The 24,603-nt window shown below is 38.1% G+C and overlaps 1 protein-coding gene across 1 annotated transcript in view; it reads right to left on the bottom strand.

The window, feature by feature from the left end:
• Positions 1–22,590: 22,590 nt before the first annotated feature.
• Positions 22,591–24,603, bottom strand: part of LOC128656845 (vomeronasal type-2 receptor 26-like) — a 119,057-nt gene continuing 117,044 nt past the window's right edge. The window contains exon 4 of the mRNA XM_053711012.1: positions 22,591–23,486. Within this exon, the coding sequence (XP_053566987.1) occupies positions 22,591–23,486 (896 nt within the window). The remainder of the gene's footprint in view (positions 23,487–24,603) is intronic.

The following is a 24,603-nucleotide window of genomic DNA, read 5'->3' as shown; positions in this document are numbered from 1 at the left end:
AGTGTGTCAGTTGGGCGCAAGTTACAGACTCAGCCAATCAACGGCTTGTTTAGTCAGCCGCATGGCTCATTAGCATACCGTGACGTCACCGGGCTTTGCAACTAGACTCTGTAGTAGCGTGGCTAATTTGCATATTGAGATCGTACCTGTCAGAGCGTGATTTTCAATACTGTTTATGCTCAGTGTTTATGTGCTTTGTAGTGCTAACGTGGTGTCCTAATGTTGCAAGCGTAGTTCATAAGTTATATGTTGGAGCCCAACATTTACCTTGTATGCCGTATGTGTGATTATAGCGGGACCGATTAGGGACAAAAAAATGTCAAACAGCCCCTGTTAGATCAATGCCTATCTTAGTTGGTTAGTCACCTGTGTGAGTGTAATAATGCTAATATAGGACTCCTGTGTGTTTAGGTTTGATATCATATGGGACTGCAGGGAATGTTCCATCACTAACACTGTGTTCCATGTTTGTTGTATATAGGCAATATTATTATAAAAAGGTCCATCAGTGCTACCAGATGATACATGTTATAAGGGGTATATAATATCACTGATCCCTGTTTAGTGTCTATTCATCATGATATTCTGGATCAATAAGTTAAGTGCCTAACCAAGATATGCCATCATAGTTATAATTGCACCTCATATATTAGTCATCATATGTTAATATAACCCATACTGTGTTCTGAGTTAGAGGTAAAGTAAGTTATATGCCATGTGCCTCCCCAACCTAGGGGTATATTTAGTTATAGACCTCATAGATAATCATTGGTCTGTCCCATCACAAGTGGCAATCATGGTAAACATAGTACTTTTTACAACTATATGCAGTCCATCATTAGTATGACATTATAAAATAGCATAAACGACTGTTAGTCAATATAAATAGCCAGAATTACGTATGAACATCAATATCAGGTATATTGTTCCTGGAAGTTGAATTAGTGTTGAACCAGTATTTAGACCAGGTGGCACACATCAATAGTATGGATAAAAGTATAGTCCAATATGAGATCAGTCCCCATGGTTCACCCCACTCCATATGTGTACATCTTCAATTCAATCAGTAGTTCAAAGACCGTCACTAGTGTAGTGATGGTTATTGTTATGAATGGGATTTATTGGGTCAGACCTAGCGTATACCCCACTATGGCATGGCTGTGTACTCTGATCTAAACTACCAACCCAATAAACATAACAGTTTTAATCTCATCAATAACTTCCTTGATCAGGCTATTTTTGTAGCCGCGTTGTAGAAACTTGTTTGCCATCAGTTCCAATTGCTGTTCTCTATTTGTTGATTCAGTGTTGTTTCTGACAACCCTCATCATTTGTGATTTAATGATGGCCTTGCGTGTATGGGGTGGATGATTACTTGTTGCTTCCAGAAGTGAGTTCCTATCAGTTGTTTTTGAATATAGTGTAGTGTATAGATCTAAACTACCAACACAATAAACATAACAGTACTTACCCATGTTCCATGGGTTAAAGGTAGCAGTGCCAGTCATTTGACATATTCAGGCCTTGTGGATGTAGGGTTCCCAATGGGTATATCCATCGTGTTTCAAATTGTAGCAATCTGTTATCCCGATCACCTCCACGCTTCAGGGGGGGGACATGATCTATTAGAATGAATCGTAAGTCTGTTACTTTGTGATTTGCCTCCAAAAAGTGCCTTGCTACTGGTTGTTCAGCAGTGCCTTTGTCCAGTGCACTTCTTATAGCCGATCTGTGGTTAGCCATACGTAGTCTGGCATTATCAATTGTTTTACCTACATAGAATTGTCCGCAGCAGCAGCTCAAAAGGTAAATTACATGGCTAGTGGTGCAGGTAATAAAATGCTTAATGGTGTATTTTCTGTTGGTGTGTGGGTGGCGAAATATTTTGCATGGTATCATCCCACTGCATGTGGTGCAGCCGTGCACCTAAAGCAGCCAGTTCTTTTTGTCTTCAGCCATTGTTGTTGATAACAGTGTTGTGTATCAGTCAGCATCAAATGGTCTCTCAGGCTCCGTCCACGCTTATATCCCATAATAGGGGGATCCATTACATAAAATGGAAGCGATTTGTCAGATTCCAGAATTTCCCATCTTTCTCTGATGTTGCTGGCTAGTTTATTCTTTCCCTTATTGTATAAGTAGTGGTAAAGATCATTCGTTTCTTCTTTTCATCCCTTGGTTTATTTAGAGTCTCGCCAGTTTTAATCTCATCAATAACTTCCTTGATCAGGCTATTTTTGTAGCCGCGTTGTAGAAACTTGTTTGCCATCAGTTCCAATTGCTGTTCTCTATTTGTTGATTCAGTGTTGTTTCTGACAACCCTCATCATTTGTGATTTAATGATGGCCTTGCGTGTATGGGGTGGATGATTACTTGTTGCTTCCAGAAGTGAGTTCCTATCAGTTGTTTTTGAATATAGTGTAGTGTATAGATCTAAACTACCAACACAATAAACATAACAGTACTTACCCATGTTCCATGGGTTAAAGGTAGCAGTGCCAGTCATTTGACATATTCAGGCCTTGTGGATGTAGGGTTCCCAATGGGTATATCCATCGTGTTTCAAATTGTAGCAATCTGTTATCCCGATCGCCTCCACGCTTCAGGGGGGGGGACATGATCTATTAGAATGAATCGTAAGTCTGTTACTTTGTGATTTGCCTCCAAAAAGTGCCTTGCTACTGGTTGTTCAGCAGTGCCTTTGTCCAGTGCACTTCTTATAGCCGATCTGTGGTTAGCCATACGTAGTCTGGCATTATCAATTGTTTTACCTACATAGAATTGTCCGCAGCAGCAGCTCAAAAGGTAAATTACATGGCTAGTGGTGCAGGTAATAAAATGCTTAATGGTGTATTTTCTGTTGGTGTGTGGGTGGCGAAATATTTTGCATGGTATCATCCCACTGCATGTGGTGCAGCCGTGCACCTAAAGCAGCCAGTTCTTTTTGTCTTCAGCCATTGTTGTTGATAACAGTGTTGTGTATCAGTCAGCATCAAATGGTCTCTCAGGCTCCGTCCACGCTTATATCCCATAATAGGGGGATCCATTACATAAAATGGAAGCGATTTGTCAGATTCCAGAATTTCCCATCTTTCTCTGATGTTGCTGGCTAGTTTATTCTTTCCCTTATTGTATAAGTAGTGGTAAAGATCATTCGTTTCTTCTTTTCATCCCTTGGTTTATTTAGAGTCTCGCCAGTTTTAATCTCATCAATAACTTCCTTGATCAGGCTATTTTTGTAGCCGCGTTGTAGAAACTTGTTTGCCATCAGTTCCAATTGCTGTTCTCTATTTGTTGATTCAGTGTTGTTTCTGACAACCCTCATCATTTGTGATTTAATGATGGCCTTGCGTGTATGGGGTGGATGATTACTTGTTGCTTTCAGAAGTGAGTTCCTATCAGTTGTTTTTGAATATAGTGTAGTGTATAACTTATCTTGGTTTTTGTAGATCCTCAAATCTAGGAAGTCAATCTGTTGGTAATCATATTTAACTTCGAATCTTATCGGGGAGTCTTTGCTGTTTAGCTCATTCACCCAATTTGTCAAGGCTTCTTCTTCACCCCGCCAGATCAGGAATACGCCATCTATGTACCTCTTGTAGCATATGATGTCATTGTGGCTGTATACTCCCATTGTCTCCTTTTCGTATTGCTCCATAAAGAGGTTAGCATATGAAGGGGCTACATTCGAACCCATGGCAGTCCCCATGAGTTGTTGATAGAAGTATTTCTCGAATCTAAAATAGTTGAGTTTTAGGCATTTCTCCAGAAGGCTGAGTATAAAGTTTATTGGTGGTCCAATGTATGGGTGATGGTTCAATGTACTTTCTATCACCTTAATCCCCTCGCTGTGTGGGATGACTGTATAGAGGCTCCTTACATCCATAGTCACCAATATATTATTGCTGTTGATGTCCTACAAAGTATTTAATAGTGTGATCAAATCACTGGAGTCTCTGATATAGGAGTCCATGCCCTTCACAAATGGTTGTAAGATAGAGTCGGTAAATTGGGCTAAGGGCTGGAGTAAGGAACCTCTCGCTGATACTATCGGCCTCCCAGGCGGATTCTGCTGGTTTTTATGTATTTTGGGTAACGTGTAGAGAATTGGATGTATTGGATATGTTGTGGTGAGAAAATTAGCTTCATCTTCACTAATCCAATCGTTATTCGCCGCCTCTTGTATTAGATTATCAATCTCTTTCAAGAGGCTTCAGGATTAAAAACCAGCCAACTATTGGACGTAGCAACAAGAACTTCTGCCTGAAGTGGTGCCAAATACTTAATAAATGTTCAATGGACTTAATACTCTTAGTAATTGAAGAATGCACCAACATTTTAATTACAGTAAGGAATGAACTGAAAGATTTTAATGCAAATAAGATACAGATCCTCAGAGAGGACCACAGCGATACATGGCTGGATAAGATTACCAAGCAAGTTAATGACTACAAAAGTGAACTCATGGCCTTTAAAAATCAGAAGCTAACCACGGTTGATACGGACTATAAAGAAAAAAGAATTTACTATTGGCTTTATAGCAACACACAGAGTGGCCCACGGCGACAAAGAAGACAACGTAACTACAGATCACGGTTCCTGAACACTGTTGATAGTAGCTCGGGCTCAGACACTGAAGGTGAATATATTCAACAACAACACCAGGACCAGGACCCTAGCACAACCAACCCCCCTTTTTTAGGGGTGACAACCAGATCAGGAAACACAAGAGGCCGAGGCCGCACCCGAGGAGGGGCAACTATTGCGGGCGGGAGACCACCACTACCGCAAAGACGATAACCCAGACATAGTGATCAATATTAGCAATAAGATGCTGACCAAAGATGAGATTAGCCTGCTTAATAAAGGATTGACTTTTATTCCCACATTCAAGGATGATAATTTTGACACCTTCCTAGATATTAACAGATTTCAGAGAAACCTGAAGCTTAAAGAACACTTTGGAAATACTGACAATGAAACAGAGATGAAGAAATTTAAACCAAGAAGCAAGTTTGAACCTATAAACAGCGGACCAAGCATTAAAACATACACTAGACTTATCACTAAGGACTCAGAATTGATCACGAGTGATGGACAAAGACCTAACCTCTCCAGAGGTGAAAGACAAGCCTTAAAGTCTCTGGCTACTGACCTAAGCATCGTGATACGCCCTGTGGATAAAGGTGGGGCAATTGTCATAATGGAATACAACCAATACAGAGATGAAGTCCTTAAGCAACTCAGTGATGTTACAACTTACAAGAAACTAACATGGGACCCAACCAAAACCTTCAAGAAAGAGATTGATAATCTAATACAAGAGGCGGCGAATAACGATTGGATTAGTGAAGATGAAGCTAATTTTCTCACCACAACATATCCAATACATCCAATTCTCTACACGTTACCCAAAATACATAAAAACCAGCAGAATCCGCCTGGGAGGCCGATAGTATCAGCGAGAGGTTCCTTACTCCAGCCCTTAGCCCAATTTACCGACTCTATCTTACAACCATTTGTGAAGGGCATGGACTCCTATATCAGAGACACCAGTGATTTGATCACACTATTAAATACTTTGTAGGACATCAACAGCAATAATATATTGGTGACTATGGATGTAAGGAGCCTCTATACAGTCATCCCACACAGCGAGGGGATTAAGGCGATAGAAAGTACATTGAACCATCACCCATACATTGGACCACCCATAAACTTTATACTCAGCCTTCTGGAGAAATGCCTAAAACTCAACTATTTTAGATTCGAGAAATACTTCTATCAACAACTCATGGGGACTGCCATGGGTTCGAATGTGGCCCCTTCATATGCTAACCTCTTTATGGAGCAATACGAAAAGGAGACAATGGGGGTATACAGCCACAATGACATCATATGCTACAAGAGGTACATAGATGACATATTCCTGATATGGCGGGGTGAAGAAGAAGCCTTGACAAATTGGGTGAATGAGCTAAACAGCAAAGACTCCCCGATAAGATTCAAAGTTAAATATGATTACCAACAGATTGACTTCCTAGATTTGAGGATCTACAAAAACCAAGATAAGTTATACACTACACTATATTCAAAACAACTGATAGGAACTCACTTCTGGAAGCAACAAGTAATCATCCACCCCATACACGCAAGGCCATCATTAAATCACAAATGATGAGGGTTGTCAGAAACAACACTGAATCAACAAATAGAGAACAGCAATTGGAACTGATGGCAAACAAGTTTCTACAACGCGGCTACAAAAATAGCCTGATCAAGGAAGTTATTGATGAGATTAAAACTGTTATGTTTATTGGGTTGGTAGTTTAGATCAGAGTACACAGCCATGCCATAGTGGGGTATACGCTAGGTCTGACCCAATAAATCCCATTCATAACAATAACCATCATTACACTAGTGACGGTCTTTGAACTACAGATTGAATTGAAGATGTACACATATGGAGTGGGGTGAACCATGGGGACTGATCTTATATTGGACTATACTTTTATCCATACTATTGATGTGTGCCACCTGGTCTAAATACTGGTTCAACACTAATTCAACTTCCAGGAACAATATACCTGATATTGATGTTCATACGTAATTCTGGCTATTTATATTGACTAACAGTCGTTTATGCTATTTTATAATGTCATACTAATGATGGACTGCATATAGTTGTAAAAAGTACTATGTTTACCATGATTGCCACTTGTGATGGGACAGACCAATGATTATCTATGAGGTCTATAACTAAATATACCCCTAGGTTGGGGAGGCACATGGCATATAACTTACTTTACCTCTAACTCAGAACACAGTATGGGTTATATTAACATATGATGACTAATATATGAGGTGCAATTATAACTATGATGGCATATCTTGGTTAGGCACTTAACTTATTGATCCAGAATATCATGATGAATAGGCACTAAACAGGGATCAGTGATATTATATACCCCTTATAACATGTATCATCTGGTAGCACTGATGGACCTTTTTTTAATAATATTGCCTATATACAACAAACATGGAACACAGTGTTAGTGATGGAACATTCCCTGCAGTCCCATATGATATCAAACCTAAACACACAGGAGTCCTATATTAGCATTATTATACTCACACAGGTGACTAACCAACTAATATAGGCATTGATCTAACAGGGGCTGTTTGACATTTTTTTGTCCCTAATCGGTCCCGCTATAATCACACATACGGCATACAAGGTAAATGTTGGGCTCCAACATATAACTTATGAACTACGCTTGCAACATTAGGACACCACGTTAGCACTACAAAGCACATAAACACTGAGCATAAACAGTATTGAAAATCACGCTCTGACAGGTACGATCTCAATATGCAAATTAGCCACGCTACTACAGAGTCTAGTTGCAAAGCCTGGTGAAGTCACGGTATGCTAATGAGCCATGCGGCTGACTAAACAAGCCGTTGATTGGCTGAGTCTGTAACTTGCGCCCAACTGACACACTATAGACTCTTTGAACAGCGCAGCAGCTGGTGAACGATTAGCAGCAATTCATAATATACAGTGAGCAACTAATATTATACCTAATCCGATATGATCATTCCACTAATCCCTAACTCACTGAGCAAAGGTTAAATGTCTATATTAAATGATGACATTTATTCTCTCTAACACTAAATATGAAGCTCATCTTTGCAATAATTGCATTTAGCCACGCTAACTGTAACTATGTGTCTAAATAGCCTAACATTATCTGGTGCCGAATAATACACTGATAAGTGTGTAAACTTGAACATATAAGCTATGTTGTTGCAGAGGGGTTTATATATTTACTCAAGTGATTTTACCTATATTGTATATTATTTGATATACTGAATTTTAAAGGTATATATTAAGCATGATGTCTTCACAGTTTTTATACACATAAGTGTTTACACACTGGTGTTTCTTTTTGTCTTATTAACAGTTAGGAAGTAATAATCACACCACTGTTTTTTGAATGCCTTAAATTGTATGTGTAACATGGTTGCCAGGTAACTACCTGGTCTCCATGGATACGGTTTTGGTGCAATTTCTTCGAATGTAAGATGGGAGGGGTTTATTTGGGTTTAAAGTCACTTTGTTTCTTGTGCACTGTGTTTGGTCTGAGGAAGGGGTTTGCGTACCCCGAAACATCACCATTGAATAAATAAGGTATTATTTGAACTAAATCCAGTGAGTGCAGTCCCTACTTGTTGATACTTATTGAAATTTTGACTGAGCACCCTGGTTGCTGACTATCTTTGAATTGTGAGTGCATATACACAGTGGAAATATATATATATATATATATATATATATATATATATATATATATATATATATATGTATATGGTGGGTTTAGGGTGGGTGGCTAAGCAGTGGAGGGGGGAGGGAGGGAGTGGGAGGGCCCTACCGTATGGAAAAAAATAAATAAATAAAGGGACTGGGAGGGATGGGGCAGCTATACTACAGAAAAGGGTTTTGGGGGTTTGGGATGCCCTAACTAATGATCGAGGAAGGTGGGGGGACACTACGCTACAGAAAATTGTAATTAAGAAATTAAAAAAAAATATATAAGAAAACAAATCCTCATTTTTTTTACCTTTTTTTGTCAGGGTGGGCCGGGGGGCGCTTCAGGTTTTTGTGCCTACTTGCACCTGAGATGTAAATCCGGCCCTGTGGGGATAGGAGGTAACTTTTGGGTCTTAGATTCCCATAGAAACAACATCTCATGATAGAAGGCTAGCTTGTATATAGATAAACACTGTTAAATGCTATGTGAAGTCATTTGACATGTGCCTTGGATTGCAGTTTAGGAGTATTATGAAATAGCAAAATTAAAGGGTCTAAGGGGATGTTGTAACCTCCCTTTTGGGAAGGGTTGTATTTTGGGGCACGACCACCAGATATGATACATGGAGACTGTTTGATTGCATTTTCTCCAGCATCGGTCTGATGTTCAAGGTAATATGTATTTGAGGCATTGTGGGGTGAGGTACCATCTCATTAAAAACTTATAATTAACTTCCAGGAGTGAGGTTGAGTGTGATGATTTGACTATGTGTTGGAAGATATTGTGCCACTCTTTGATTGAGATTTGTGTTGGAAGTTCTTTCTGACAATTTTGCGTATAACAAGGGAGGTGGTCTTGGGAAGGGGTACTGAGTATGGCACAAAGAAGGGAGATGATATGCTTTGAGTTGTGAGATGAGTTGCAGAGTTGTTCAAAGTTGAATCAGGTGTTAAGTAATTCCAATTTGTTTTGATGAGTGTTTATGTAGTGTGTCAACTGGTTATATCTCATCCATATAGAAAAAAAACATTCCCCCACCTCTCGTAATTGTGCCTGTGGCATGATTTTCGATGAGTCTGTTAAGAGATAAAGTGATAATAATCCAATTATATCTAAAATTTGGCATCTGCATCCTATTTTGAATTCAGGGTTTTGGAGTGTCAGAGTCAGTGGAGTAGGGAAACTGGAGAGTTTAGGAAACTTGAATAAAAGTTTGGTCTAGACATCAAATGTTTTTTTTGATAATTGAATACTTAAGAATTAATGCCTAACTCACTGAGCAAAGGTTAAATGTCTATATTAAATGATAACATTTATTCTCTCTAACACTAAATATGAAGCTCATCTTTGCAATAATTGCATTTAGCCACGCAAACTGTAACTATGTTTCTAAACAGCCTAACTTTATCTGGTGCCGAATAATACACTGATAAGTGTGTAAACTTGAACATATAAGCTATGTTGTTGCAGAGGGATTTATATATTTACTCAAGTCATTTTACCTATATTGTATATGATTTGATATACTGAATTTTAAAGGTATATATTAAGCATGATGTCTTCACAGTTTTTATACACATAAGTGTTTACACACTGGTGTTTCTTTTTGTCTTATTAACAGTTAGGAAGTAATAATCACACCACTGTTATTTGAATGCCTTAAATTGTATGTGTAACATGGTTGCCAGGTAACTACCTGGTCTCCATGGATACGGTTTTGGCGCAATTTCTTGGAATGTAAGATGGGAGGGGTTTATTTGGGTTTAAAGTAACTTTGTTTCTTGTGCACTGTGTTTGGTCTGAGGAAGGGGTTTGCGTACCCCGAAACGTCACCATTGAATAAATAAGGTATTATTTGAACTGAATCCAGTGAGTGCAGTCCCTACTTGTTGATACTTATATATATATATATATATATATAAACATACACACACTTATATACAGTATATGTATAAACGCATATATATGTATACATACACACACACACACATATATATATATATATATATATACATATATATATATACAGTATATATATATATATATATATATATATATATATATACACACACATACACATTACTGATTACTGATCTGTCCCAAGTATTAGCAGAAGTGCTCCTTATCCTGTGTGTGATGAATTTGGCCAGCCAGTGAAAGATCACCCAGCTGTAAGATAGGTCACTTTCTCCCTAGCAGCATCCCCCATCCCCAGCCAGAGATCATTTACTAAGTCAATGCTGTTAACCCATGTCTTCCCACATATAGCAGCAATGTATTGAACATAAATACATTACAGCATTCTGTTAGGCAGTTGGGGGGTTGGTGTTGAAAAGCAGTCACTTTCTTTATAGGACCTCTGCAATGTCAGTATACAGAGGTGAGGAAGATGTGAGTTGACATAAGTGGGGCACCGCCGTGCCTCTCAGGAATTTGACCCTGTGGAGAACACATTACCTTTCTACCACTTACTAGAGCCAAAAATTCCACTCTCTTCTCTAACGATGGTACATCTGTAAAGAAGTCTGCAGGAAAACAACCTACGCATGCTGCACGGCCACCCTGCTCCGCCCCCATGCTCTCCTACCTGTACAGAAGCTAGCGCGCAGACTTTAACCATGTATTGCGTGCAGGAATATGAATAAAATTATTTACAGTTTAAAAATAACTAAACTGGATGCATAGTAAATTTATACAGGGAAATCTGTCCCTACCCCCATGAACCCTCTCCCCTATTTGATGAAACGTTTCTGACAAGAAATAAGTTTGTACCAAGTATTTTCATTAATTTACTTCACCAGCCAACTGAATATCTGTGATACTCATAATTACTCCCTTCCAGTGGAGGCTCCTCTATATGTTCACAGTCGCACGTGAACCCCCATGAGAGCCCTGACCTCTGCTGAGAGGAAAAAACACAAAACAAAAAAAAAACCTACTTTTTGGCTAAATAAATATAATTTTTCCAATAACACCACTATTGGAAAATTATATTTAATCAACCCAAAATGTTGCAGTCAAATTTTAAAAGAAAAAAAAATTGCCATTTTTACTTGGAGAGTGGGACTTTTATTACATGGCTTAAACTTGAAGCCTATACTTCTATCTATCGCACGTGCGATACATAGAAGTATAGGCTTTAAGCCCATAGCACTTATTTCTTAGTGCTAGTGCCGCCACCCCCAACCCAGCTCCTATATCTTCCTAACCGCACAGATTTAGCTGTGCGGCTGAGCCATGTGATGTCAGTGTCACAGTGAGGGGATGAGGAGCTTGGGCGGCGGCGCAAAACCAGGGGCGTAACTTCCACAATCACAAAGGTCTGCCTCAAAGCTTAAACAACGTTGTAAGGTAGGTGGTGATTTATTTTACTTTTTTTTTAATAGTGGCCAGCGGGGGCCACATACAGCAATTGTAACAGCCTGCGCGGGCTTCTGTAGAGAGGGCAGTGCAATGGTGCAGTAGTAATTTTGGCAAATCTGTGAGTGGCCACTCTGAAATCATTTCAAGCTGGGGGTCCGTCTCAGAGTCTTACTAGGCATGTTGCTGACATGATTGCTTCTTAGAAAAAAACTTCTCTGCTGCTGCCTGCCGTTAACAAACCTAACAAGGTAGGAGCCTCATTTTAGTTTACTTAAAAATGTTGTAAGCTGTCGCCTGTCAGCTTATCTCTTAAGATTCATGTTCTAAAGTCTCCGGCAGTTTGCAGGAGACGTTTCACATTTGCTAAACTATTAGTTTAGACTGGTCTGCAGACTGCCAGGATATTTTACACAGACAGGCTAAGTAAGACTGTACTGACAAATGGACTTGTTTTAGTATTGTTAAACAGATTAACGATCTCATGGGTCTCATCTCAGCTTTACTGAAAGGAGACACATGAAGTTGTTAATCTGTTATCTGACCCAACCTATGAACTCTGCTTTTTAAAAAAAAATAAAACTGACATGCTGACCCCTTCTTTTGCCTCACACTGGTTCTATAAAACTTCAGAAATGACCTGCAAATAACAATATTGTATGCATTGTCTGTTTGTCTCAGTGATATTTCCCTCTCTAACGCACCACATAAATAATCCCATATCAATAAATGTTTTTACAATCAATAAAGGAAAACAATGTTTGCACAATAGCTAAGAACACTGAAAGGAACAGTGAGGCAAGATATTAAATGATTCTATATTTGTGTGTTTTTATGTTTGTGTGTGTGTGTGAGAGAGAGAGAGAAAAAGAGGAGAGAGAGAGAGAAAAAAAGGGAAGGGAGAGAGAAAAAGAGGAGAGAGAGAGAGAAAAAGAGGAGAAAGAGAGAGAAAAAGAGGAGAGAGAGAGAAAAAGAGGAGAGAGAGAGAGAAAGAGGAGAGAGAGAAAGAGGAGAGAGAGAGAGAGAAAGAGGAGAGAGAGAGAGAGAGAGAGAAAGAGGAGAGAGAGAGAAAGAGGAGAGAGAGAGAGAGAGAGAGAGAGAGAAAAAGAGAAGAGAGAGAGAGAGAGAGAGAGAGAGAGAGAGAGAGAGAGAAAAAGAAGAGAGAGAGAAAAAGAGAAGAGAGAGAGAGAAAAAGAGGAGAGAGAGAGAGAGAAAAAGAGAGAGAGAAAAAGAGGAGAGAGAGAGAGAGAAAGAGGAGAGAGAGGGAGAGAGAGAGAGAGAGAAAAAGAGGAGAGATAGAGAGAAAAAGAGGAGAGAGAGATAGAGAAAAAGAGGAGAGAGAGAGAAAAAGAGGAGAGAGAGAGAGAAAAAGGAGAGAGAGAGAAAGAGGAGAGAGAGAAAGAGGAGAGAGAGAGAGAGAGAGAGAGAAAGAGGAGAGAGAGAGAAAGAGGAGAGAGAGAGAGAGAAAAAGAGAAGAGAGAGAGAGAAAGAGGAGAGAAAAGGAGGACAGAGAGAGAGAAAAAGAGGAGAGAGAGAGGAGAGAGAGAGAGAGAGAAAGAGGAGAGAGAGAGAGAAAGAGGAGAGAGAGAAAAAGAGGAGAGAGAGAGAAAAAAAGAGGAGAGATGGTGTTTAACCCCAGTTCATGTACTGTGAACCCCCATTTGAATAACCCACGAGCCGCCACTGCTCCATTCTACCATATTACAGTAAGCAACACCTCCTCTTTATCTCCATCTGGCTTAGATATTAATATTGTGAATTTTCTCTCACTCAAAAATACTATAAAATGCCATTGCATGTCATTCCCGAACACATGCCAGCAAACAATTGTCCAACAGCTTCTGATTGCAAGTTTTTTTCTTTTTTTTTTCCTTTTCTTTTCTTTCTTTCTTTCTTTCTTTCTTTCTTGTTACCTATGCCAACATTGATTAATGTTTAAATGACTAACTTAGTTGATTTTCATGTCAAAACATTGAAAATTACAATAAAACTCTGTTTAAATAAAAAAATAAAGAATAGAAATAAAAATAAATGGGAGAACTGGTTGAAGATAAAAATAAAGGGGTTGCCCCCTTTTTCCCTTGCTATTTGTCCTAGCAATAGAGCCATTGGCATGCTATATTAGACAGAACTGTGAGAGATTGGATTTGTCTGGTCACCCTCAGCATTTGTCACTTTACATGGATGACTTGCTGTTATTTGTAGCTAATCCCTACAAAAATTTAGACAATATCTTAAATATAATTGTACATTTTCGGCACCTTCACAGGGTATAAAATTAATATTGACAAATCTGAAGTTACTTGGTTACAGAATAAACAAAATTCCACTTTAACTAATATAAAACTAAAAATTATTGATCGTTCAAATATCTAGGCATTCGCATTCATATAAACCCCAACAAACTACATCACCTCAACCTCAAATGCACTGTTTGAAGAATAACACATCTACTCTCGGGTTGGGCTAAATTACCTCTTTCCCTTACGGCAGAATTGATCTTTTTAAGATGGTTGCACTGCCTAAACTTCTCTATCCTCTGCAAATGCTGCCCTTCCTTTGTACTCCGCAGGACACCAAATCAATACAGTCCACTCTGGGTCGATTTGTTTTGGGGTCAGGGAATCACAGAATAGGGAAAATTTATTTGGATATGCTGTTGGGTAAGGGGGGGGGGGCTTCACCTCCCAAATATTTTATGGTATAACTGGGCCACACTAACTAAATTAATTCTGGACTGGCTAGTTGGAAACAGCTACTTCACTGTTTCCATGATAGAAGTTAATCTTATCAAACCAATGAATCTAGCTTTCCTTCCTCACACAGACTTCACATCACTTCCACCACATATTCAAAACCATATATTGTATAGGGACCCATTGAGGGCTTGGGCCGGGATGTGCAAGTTGTGGAGGGTGAATAAATAAGCACGCAAATACCTACCAATACAAGGTAATCTACAATTCTTACCAGGTTACACTACGGAGGCTTTCCAGTTTTCACATAGGCGACAACTCATGACACTAAAACAACTTCTGAACCCACTGACTTTTGAAATCATACCCTTTCAGGAACTAAGGAATTCATTTGATCTTCTTAACTCTCATAGATTTGTATATTTTCAGTGTAGACATTACATTAATAAATTAAAAATGAACCTATTAATATTGACAAACTTTGTGCGTTGGCAAATCAGTTATCTTATAAAATCACACATACATATAATCTCATCCTCCAACACTTTGAAGACTCTGCTATGCAGAGGATTGTATCAAAATGGGTTAACTATAAAAACTTAAGGGTAGATGAAGATCTCGTCAGCACAAGTTTTATTTTAAAAAAAACAGTCTGTTACTATTTCTACAGGCCTACGGGAATATCATTTGAAGTTCTTGCAACAGGCTTATATAACTCCTGGTCTCCGCTCTAAGTGGGTTCCTGGGGCCAAAAATATGTGTGCCAGATGCAGTTATGCATCACCAGATTGTATGCATCTTTTATGGGATTGCCCCAAGTTGAAAAGCTTCTGGTTCAAGATTACTTACTGGTTGACAAAAGTAACAACAACACAATTAAATATTTCAGCCCAGCATATAATCTTCTTAATTCCAACCTCTGATATTTTTATTTCTACAGTTATTGTTTTGGCTAAACAACTAATTTTGGCGGGTTGGGCATGTAATAAATCCCCCCATTTCAACAGTTACTCAGAAATATTGATACCCAGATGCTAATTGAACAAGAAGATACCAAAGGAGACCCGGAAAAACAAATTAAATGCTTTCTTTATAAATTGAAAGCTTATCTTATGTACTTGCCAGCCATTGTTAGAGAAAGAGTCATACACCCATTTAGAAACAGTCTTTATATCCTTAAAGGCAATTGGTGTTTCTCTGGCTGCTAGATTTAATCATCACCCAGTAACATTCAACCCTTTTACTAAGAAGACGAGTTTACTCATCTTACAACTCATCTAAGAAATCAGAACATTGCATACCGCTGGGGCTTTCCATGCTCAGTACAAGTCATCCGCCAAGGTCAAAGATTTATCTGCAAAGACCCCTTGCATGCAGAATCCTTTTGTGCAGATCTCAGGATAATCCTTGTGGTGGCTTCCACCACCACATCTAATCAAATTACTTGGCTACCTCCTACGCTCAGCCCGTGAGACCAGGGATTGAAATAGCAAAGGGTGCCTGCTAAAAAAAATAAAATCTAATGCACTCTAAACTTCTCAACTCTCTGAACTTTTCATTCAGATTTATAGTTACATATTTTTCAATATTTATCTATTCATGATTAGTTGTTTACCATCTTTTTCACTCTTGAAGCCTGAAAAAATAAGATTGTTGCTTATGTCCATTGATATGATATAGAAGAGCCTTGCTCTAGTGGTTACTGTTGCTGTTGTTTTTATATTGTTCCAGTTCTTGCAATACTATTTGTGACAACTCTGTTCCTTTACATAATTGTTACTGATTTATTTGCATTAGTAGTAGACTATATACTGTGTGGTTTTACCGCCCAATAGACTATACAGACTTTACTTTAGACAATTGATGACAAATTGTTGTTGCGTTCCTTTATTGATACCTAATTATAGAGACTTTCATTTAAAAAACTATAATATGATACCTGTTGTATTCTACTATTTCTATTCTATATTTTCCTTCTTGCTCAAATCATGCTGTTGGCATCCTCTACATCTCAGATTTATATTTGCCAGGAATACTTTCAGCTTCCTCATTTTACATATTCCAGATGGCTAGATCACTACCACACACATTAACATTTATGACCCAAAACATGAAGGGCTTCAATATACGCCACAAACGGTCCATGGCTTTTTATGATATTACACACAAGCACTGTGATATATTCTTTCCGCAGGAGACCCATTTAAAAAAAAAAAAAAGGTTTGTAACCTGCCTATTGTGCATCCCATTACCCCATACACCACAATAATAGTCATCCTTGATGAAAAGATGATTGTAAATTCCCACGGGATTGTAAATTCCCACAGGAATAGGGCCCTCAATTCCCCCTGTTTTTGTCTGTAAAATGTTGTCGTATTGTTTCTCCATTGTACTGTTATCCTTGTACCCATGGGCAGCGCTGCGGAATCTGTTGGCGCTTTATAAATAAAGAATAATAATAATAATAATCCTTAAAAGAAAATAAATGGGGTCAGCATACTCTTTCATAAATCCATCCTATTCCAACTTTACCAAACAGAAACAGATAAAGAGGGCTGATACCTTCGAATTTGATGCCTTTATTTAAGAGACCAATTACACTAATTAATATATATATATATATATATATATATATATATATATATATATATATATATATATATGCTCCGAACAATCACAATTCTTCCAATCTATAAAAGATATAATGATCCCTTTAACAAAATGACTGCTCTTGCTGGCTGGTAACTTTAACCTACCCTTAAACCCTCCAACAGATAGCTCCCACCAAAAGATTTGCATATCTAAGAAGCTGTTGAAATTGGTATGGGCAAATATACACCTACTCACACTACATGATACCTGGCGTCACATGCACTAAATACCACAGACTACTTATTTGTCTCCAACTACAACAAGTCCTACTCACGATTGGACTATATTTTTTCAGACCATCTTTTTTGAGCCATTTACACTCATCTCAAATATACTTTACGACTTGGTCAGATCACTCAGCAGTGGTCAGCCGCTTCAACTGGCCTTCCCAACCCACCAAACCTTTCCTTTGGTGAATATATGACACTATTCTTTTAGATCAACTAATTAAAAAAGATATAGGTGAAGCTATCCAGACTTTTTTTGTGAACATTTTACTAGTAATACTGACACAGGACTCATGTTGGAGGCACACAAATGCACCATCAGGGGAGAAATTATTAAAATCAAAGCAAAAAAGTTGAAACAACATAGGGAACATTGTTACCAACTCACACAAAAAATACTTGATCTTGACCATTCACACAAACTCAACCATAAAAACAAGGAAATATTGAAAGATTTTAATAGACATAGATCTAACTTAAATGACTTACTAAACATTAAATCTAAAAAACAGGCCTTCCATTTGAATTTTGTTTTTTATTGAAGGCAATAAGTCGGGAAAACTCCTTGCTAGAGCTAGAGCTCCTTATATATCCACCATTTAAAACATTACATAAACACTACAGTGGAAGACACCACATGCATTGCTCAAGCTTTTAGATCATACTATGCCAGCTCTATGACTACTAGAAGATAAAATGAACATTCCATAACATATGCCTCTTACCTCCAGGGTATTGACACTCCCACATTACAACCAGAAATGGTCGATACACTCCAGCAACCCATTAATTCACATTAGATAGAATCCACAATAACATCTCTAAAACTAGGGAAAAGCCCTGGACCTGATGGCTTTAGTGGCCTTTACTTTAAAACCTATAAAGATATATTAATTCCCCATTTACTTACTTATTTCCAATCCATTGACCGAAACAAACTTATGTCCCCTAGAATGTTGGAGGCCTACATGTCTGTCCTACCAAAACCAGGAAAGCCCCCAGACCAACGAGCTAACTACAGACCCATATCCCTTCTTGATATAGACCTAAAATAATATGCAAAGTCTTAGCAAACCAACCTAACCTTATCCTACCATCTTTGATTTATGCGGACAAGGCTGGATTGATTTATGTGGACCAGGCTGGATTTGTGCCTGGCCGAGAAGCCACTGACAACACAACCTGTATACTACACCTTATGCAGTTTACCTCCCTCCACCATATTCTCTCAGTCCTCCTGTCCACTGATGCTGAAAAAAATTCCTGATATATTCATCGAAAAAATATTTGCTCTTTATGCTAGGCCTACAGCAAGAGTAAGGGTTAATGGAGTTCTCTTCAACTCTTTCCATATTAGAAATATGATATTAGCAGTAAAACTGAGAGACAATTCAGACTTAACTGGTCTACAAATAGGCCAAACACAATATAAATCAACACTATTTGCAAATGGCCTTCTGCTCTTCTTAACAATCCCGACCAGCTCCCTGCCAATAGCTCAACCCCTTTTAGATGGGTATACAAAGGTATCTAACTATGTTATAAATTCTTCTAAATTAGAACTTCTTCAATTAGAAATGTCCTCTCTAGATTGTGACACCCTTCGGACTGAAACTCCATATAAAATGCAAACAAAATATTTAGGTATACATCTGTCACCAGACCCACACCTATTATACAAACATAACTACGAATAATTCATATATGAATTCAATTCACTGACCGCATCCTGGCTTCCTATGTCAATCTCTTGGATTGGTAGGATCAATGTGGTCAAAATGAATCTTTTTGCCCAAGCTACTTTATGTCTTTTTAACAGTACCTATCCCACTTCCTGACCCCTACATACCGACACTCCAATCCATCTTAAATTCATACATCTGACATAAACGACCACCCAGAATAGCTACAAAATCACTCTACCTGCCAACTAGAAGGTTGGGATTAAGAACTTAAGACCTCCAAGCATATATAAATGCTACAATATTATAAAGAATAGTAGACTGGAGCTACCAATCGACTAAATCAACTAAAGCATGGGTCCCCTTAGAACATGACCTTACCCTAACCCCCCAACTAGGAAGCTGCTGCTGGCTTCTACCAAAACAAGCAGTAGATCTCCATTAATTCTTAAGTATTCAATTATCAAAAAAAACATTTGATGTCTAGACCAAACTTTTATTCAAGTTTCCTAAACTCTCCAGTTTCCATACTCCACTGACTCTGACACTCCAAAACCCCGAATTCAAAATAGGATGCAGATGCCAAATTTAGATATAATTGGATTATTATCACTTTATCTCTTAACAGACTCATCAAAAATCATGCCACAGGCACAATTACGAGAGGTGGGGGAATGTTTTTTTTCTCTATGGATGAGATATAACCAGTTGACACACTACATAAGCACTCATCAACACAAATTGGAATTACTTAACACTCGATTCAACTTTGAACAACTCTGCAACTCATCTCACAACTCAAAGCATATCATCTCCCTTCTTTGTGCCATACTCAGTACCCCTTCCCAAGACCACCTCCCTTGTTATACGCAAAATTGGCAGAAAGAACTTCCAACACAAATCTCAATCAAAGAGTGGCACAATATCTTCCAACAGATGGTAAAATCATCACACTCAACCTCACTCCTGGAAGTTAATTATAAGTTTTTAATGAGATGGTACCTCACCCCACAATGCCTCAAATACATATTACATTGAACATCAGACCAATGCTGGAGAAAATGCAATCAAACAGTCTCCATGTATCATATCTGGTGGTCATGCCCCAAAATACAACCCTTCCCAAAAGGGAGGTTACAACATCCCCTTAGACCCTTTAATTTTGCTATTTCATAATACTCCTAAACTGCAATCCAAGGCACATGTCAAATGACTTCACATAGCATTTAACAGTGTTTATCTATATACAAGCTAGCCTTTTATCATGAGATGTTGTTTCAATCGGAATCTAAGACCCAAAAGTTACCTCCTATCCCCCCAGGGCCGGATTTACATCTCAGGTGCAAAAAGGCACAAAAACCTGAAGCGCCCCCCAGCCCACCCTGACAAAAAAAGGTAAAAAAACATGAGGATTTTTTTTCTTATATTATTTTTTTTTAATTTCTTAATTACAATTTTCTGTAGCGTAGTGTCCCCCCACCTTCCTTGATCATTAGTTAGGGCATCCCAAACCCCCAAAACCCTTTTCTGTAGTATAGCTGCCCCATCCCTCCCAGTCCCTTTATTTATTTATTTTATTCCATACGGTAGGGCCCTCCCACTCCCTCCCTCCCCCCTCCACTGCTTAGCCACCCACCCTAAACCCACCATATATATATATATATATATATATAAATATACATAAATATATATATATAAACATACACACACACACACACTTATATACAGTATATGTATAAACGCAAACACACATATAAATGTATACATACACACACACACATATATATTATATATATATATACATATATATATATATATATATATATATATATATATACCGTATATATATATATATATATATACACACACATACACATTACTGATTACTGATCTGTCCCAAGTATTAGCAGAAGTGCTCCTTATCCTGTGTGGGATGAATTTGGCCAGCCAGTGAAAGATCACCCAGCTGTAAGATAGGTCACTTTCTCCCTAGCGGCATCCCCCATCCCCAGCCAGAGATCATTTACTAAGCCAATGCTGTTAACCCATGTCTTTCCATATATAGCTGCAATGTATTGCACATAAATACATTACAGCATCCTGTTAGGCAGTTGGGGGGCTGGTGTTAAAAAGCAGTCACTTTCTTTATAGGACCTCTGCAATGTCAGTATACAGAGGTGAGGAAGAGGTGAGTTGACATAAGTGGGGCAGCGCCATGCCTCTCAGGAATTTGACCCTGTGGAGAACACATTACCTTTCTACCACTTACTAGAGCCAAAAATTCCACTCTCTTCTCTAACGATGGTACATCTGTGCAGAAGTCTGCAGGAAAACAACCTACGCATGCTGCACGGCCACCCTGCTCCGCCCCCATGCTCTCCTACTTGTACAGAAGCTAGCGCGCAGACTATAACCATTTATTGCGTGCAGGAATATAAATAAAATTATTTACAGTTTAAAAATAACAAAACTGGATGCAGAGTACATTTATACAGGCGGGCACCCCTCACTGCATTGCGCCTGTGCCTAATGGGAAATCTGGCCCTACCCCCATGAACCCTCTCCCCTATTTGATGAAACGTTTCTGACAAGAAATAAGTTTGTACCATGTATGTTAATTACTTTACTTCACCAGTCAACTGAATATCTGTGATACTCATAATTACTCCCTTCTACCATATTACAGTAAGCAACACCTCCTCTCTATCTCCATCTGGCTTAGATATTAATATTGTGAATTTTCTCTCACTCAAAAATATTATAAAATGCCATTGCATGTCAACAAACAATTGTCCAACAGCTTCTGATTGCAAGATATAGGTTTTTTCTTTTCTTTTTCTTTTCTTTTCTTTCTTTCTTTCTTTCTTTCTTTCTTTCTTTTGACCTATGCCAACATTGATTGATGTTTAAATGACTAACTTAGTTGATTTTCATGTCAAAACGTTGAAAATTACAATAAAACTCTGTTTAAATAAAAAAATAAAAAATTTAAATAAAAATAAATGGGAGAACTGGTTGAAGATAAAAATAAATCATTTATGGAATTCTGTAAATAATCACTTTTGATACAACTAATTATGTTTTCTTTTTTTCCCTTTAATATACATATATTGCTAAAATGCATTAATTTTCTGAGCGCTAATTGCTACTGCGACCTTGCGGTAGCAATAACCAGTAGCACTTGTAATGGCTGGTTAATTATCACGCTCCTGCAAATGGGCACATTTTCGCGAAAGCTCCAATTGTAATCTAGCCCCATATGATTTAAACTTAAAGTAGAGAGCATATAAAAGTGTCCAGTAGTAAAAAAGTGACAATTAGTAGCAATGGTACATTTTTCACACACTGAACATAACTATTGTTTCTATTAATTACAAACTGTAGCATTAGGCTGATGCTATTTTTATTAACAAGACAATTCTGATCATATTGAACTGCTACTTGCATTTTTGGGGGCCAATTTAATAAAGTATGAACGGACATGATATGATGTAGTGTAGGTCTTTAGACCACTGATTTATAACTGCTGTTCCAGCGGGCCTGAAGGCTTGCACGGAAACAGGGGGAACAAGGGACGTGCAGTCCATGTTAAATATACCCCTTGGAGTTAGTTAAATGACTGGATTGTGATCTTGCCCAATGTTTTACTCATGATATCTCATGTTTTACAAACAGTTAGCTGAATGTTTAGATCTGATCTAATAAAAATAATGTAGCACTTTGGAAGAAATATACAGCCTAGAAGACCTGACCCAGAAACAAGGATGGCAAATATCTCTACGGCTACAGTCTTCCTACCCTTTGTGCTCAGATAGGCAGGAATGAATGATATCCACACACTACAGAATAACAACATACTGAAGGTTATATTTTTAGCCTCATTAAACCTATCAGGGAAATCTTTAGCTATAAAAGCAATGAGAAAGCTCAGTAAAGCTAAAATCCCCATATAGCCAACTACACAGAAGAACATAGAGACAGAACCTTCATTACACAGCAAAATAATCTTCCCATATTCACTATAAGTATCAGATTCTGGGAATGGAGGAAAATAAATAACCCAACTAGCACAAATCAAGGTCTCCCCACAACAGCAAATAAGAATTATCCGGTTTGAGAATCTGTTTCCTATATAGTTTTTCAGCTTACTATTTGGTTTTGTGGCTTTAAAGGCAATAACAACAGTCATTGTTTTTACCAACACAGATGATAAAGCAACAGTAAAAGCAATCCCAAACACAGACTGACGAAGCATACAGCTTATATGTGTTGGTTGTCCAATGAAGAGCAGGGTGCAGAGGAAGCAGACAGTAATGGATACTAGGAGAATGCAGCTTATATGCCGATTATTAGCTTTCACTATTGGAGTGTTCCGGTACTTGATAAAGATCCCAAGAATGGCAACAGTTATTAGAGAAAGTAGAAGAGCAAATAATGTAATGATGTAACCCAAAGGTTCCATGAAAGAAAGAAATTCTATGTCCTTAGGGATGCAGCTGTTTCTTTCTTCATTTGACCACTGATCTTCTGGGCACTTTAAACATTTTGCTGAATCTACAACAAAAGAAATAAACATATGTTTGTTGTGTGCACTAAACAATAAGAAACACTAGATTTGGGAAAAAAGTACAATACAAACAAAATGTACATATGTTATTTATAGCATAGACTGAACAATCCACATGATCACATTTAAAATAAAAATTAATAGTTAATATTTAAAAATTAAAATAAGCTGGTTCTTTAATCAGATAAACACGATACCTAATTTAGGGCTAGATTACAAGTGAGACGCTATATTAACTTGTGCCTGTAAAGGGGCAAATATGCCTATTTACGGGTGCAGCTAACATAACCAACCATTAAAATACGTCAGACCTCGGGTTAAAGATAAAAAGTTACCCCAATTGCCCCCAAAAGAAATAGCACTGTACAGTAAGATGAAATATAAAGATGAGTATTTTTATTTTATTATTTTTGTGTAAAAAAACTGCACAAAGCAGTTATAAGGGTATAAAGTGAGGGATGTGGTTTGTTAGGATAAAAAATAGTGCCTAAAGTGCCTCTACATAGGAGTCAATGGGGGACTTTGTTTTCTGTGGCTGCCAGCATGAAAACAAGGCTCCCATTGGAACCTATCAAAGCACACTCTCGTAAGCGTTTGGCTTTTGGCAATAAGAATATGAGCTTGCATTCGCATTGCACTGCACCTGTAATACCAGAGCACATTTACATATGATGGTATTACTGAGTGGAGCACAAATATCAAATGCTCATACTCGCAATATTGTACTCCACTCATAATCTAGCCCTTAATGAGAGGATATTGTTAATTAGAAAAACAAATAGGTCTTGCCGCTGCCTGCAGCTCCCTGAATGCTCTTTGCAAATGGAATGAGGATGTGGAACAAACCACTGGGCTAATGCTGGAGGGGGTGCACGCTGCAGTGGCCAAACAAGTCAGCCAAAAAGCATTAAAAGAAAAAAAGATGCAGTCGCGCTACAAAAGGCACCAGATAGAAGGCTATTCATAGGATATGTGATACTGCTCAGGCTCCATATTTAAAGGGACCTGATTAGCCTGTAACCAAAACTTATTAAAAACATCTGACACAAGTAAAAAAACAAACATATATGTACAAGCTGCAGCGCTATATTACACATTACTAAG

This window comes from Bombina bombina, chromosome 4 (genome assembly GCF_027579735.1).
Source record: "Bombina bombina isolate aBomBom1 chromosome 4, aBomBom1.pri, whole genome shotgun sequence".
Taxonomy (NCBI): Eukaryota; Metazoa; Chordata; class Amphibia; order Anura; family Bombinatoridae; genus Bombina; species Bombina bombina.
Note: the sequence above shows the minus strand (reverse complement) of the source record. Positions and strands in the feature narration are given on the sequence as shown.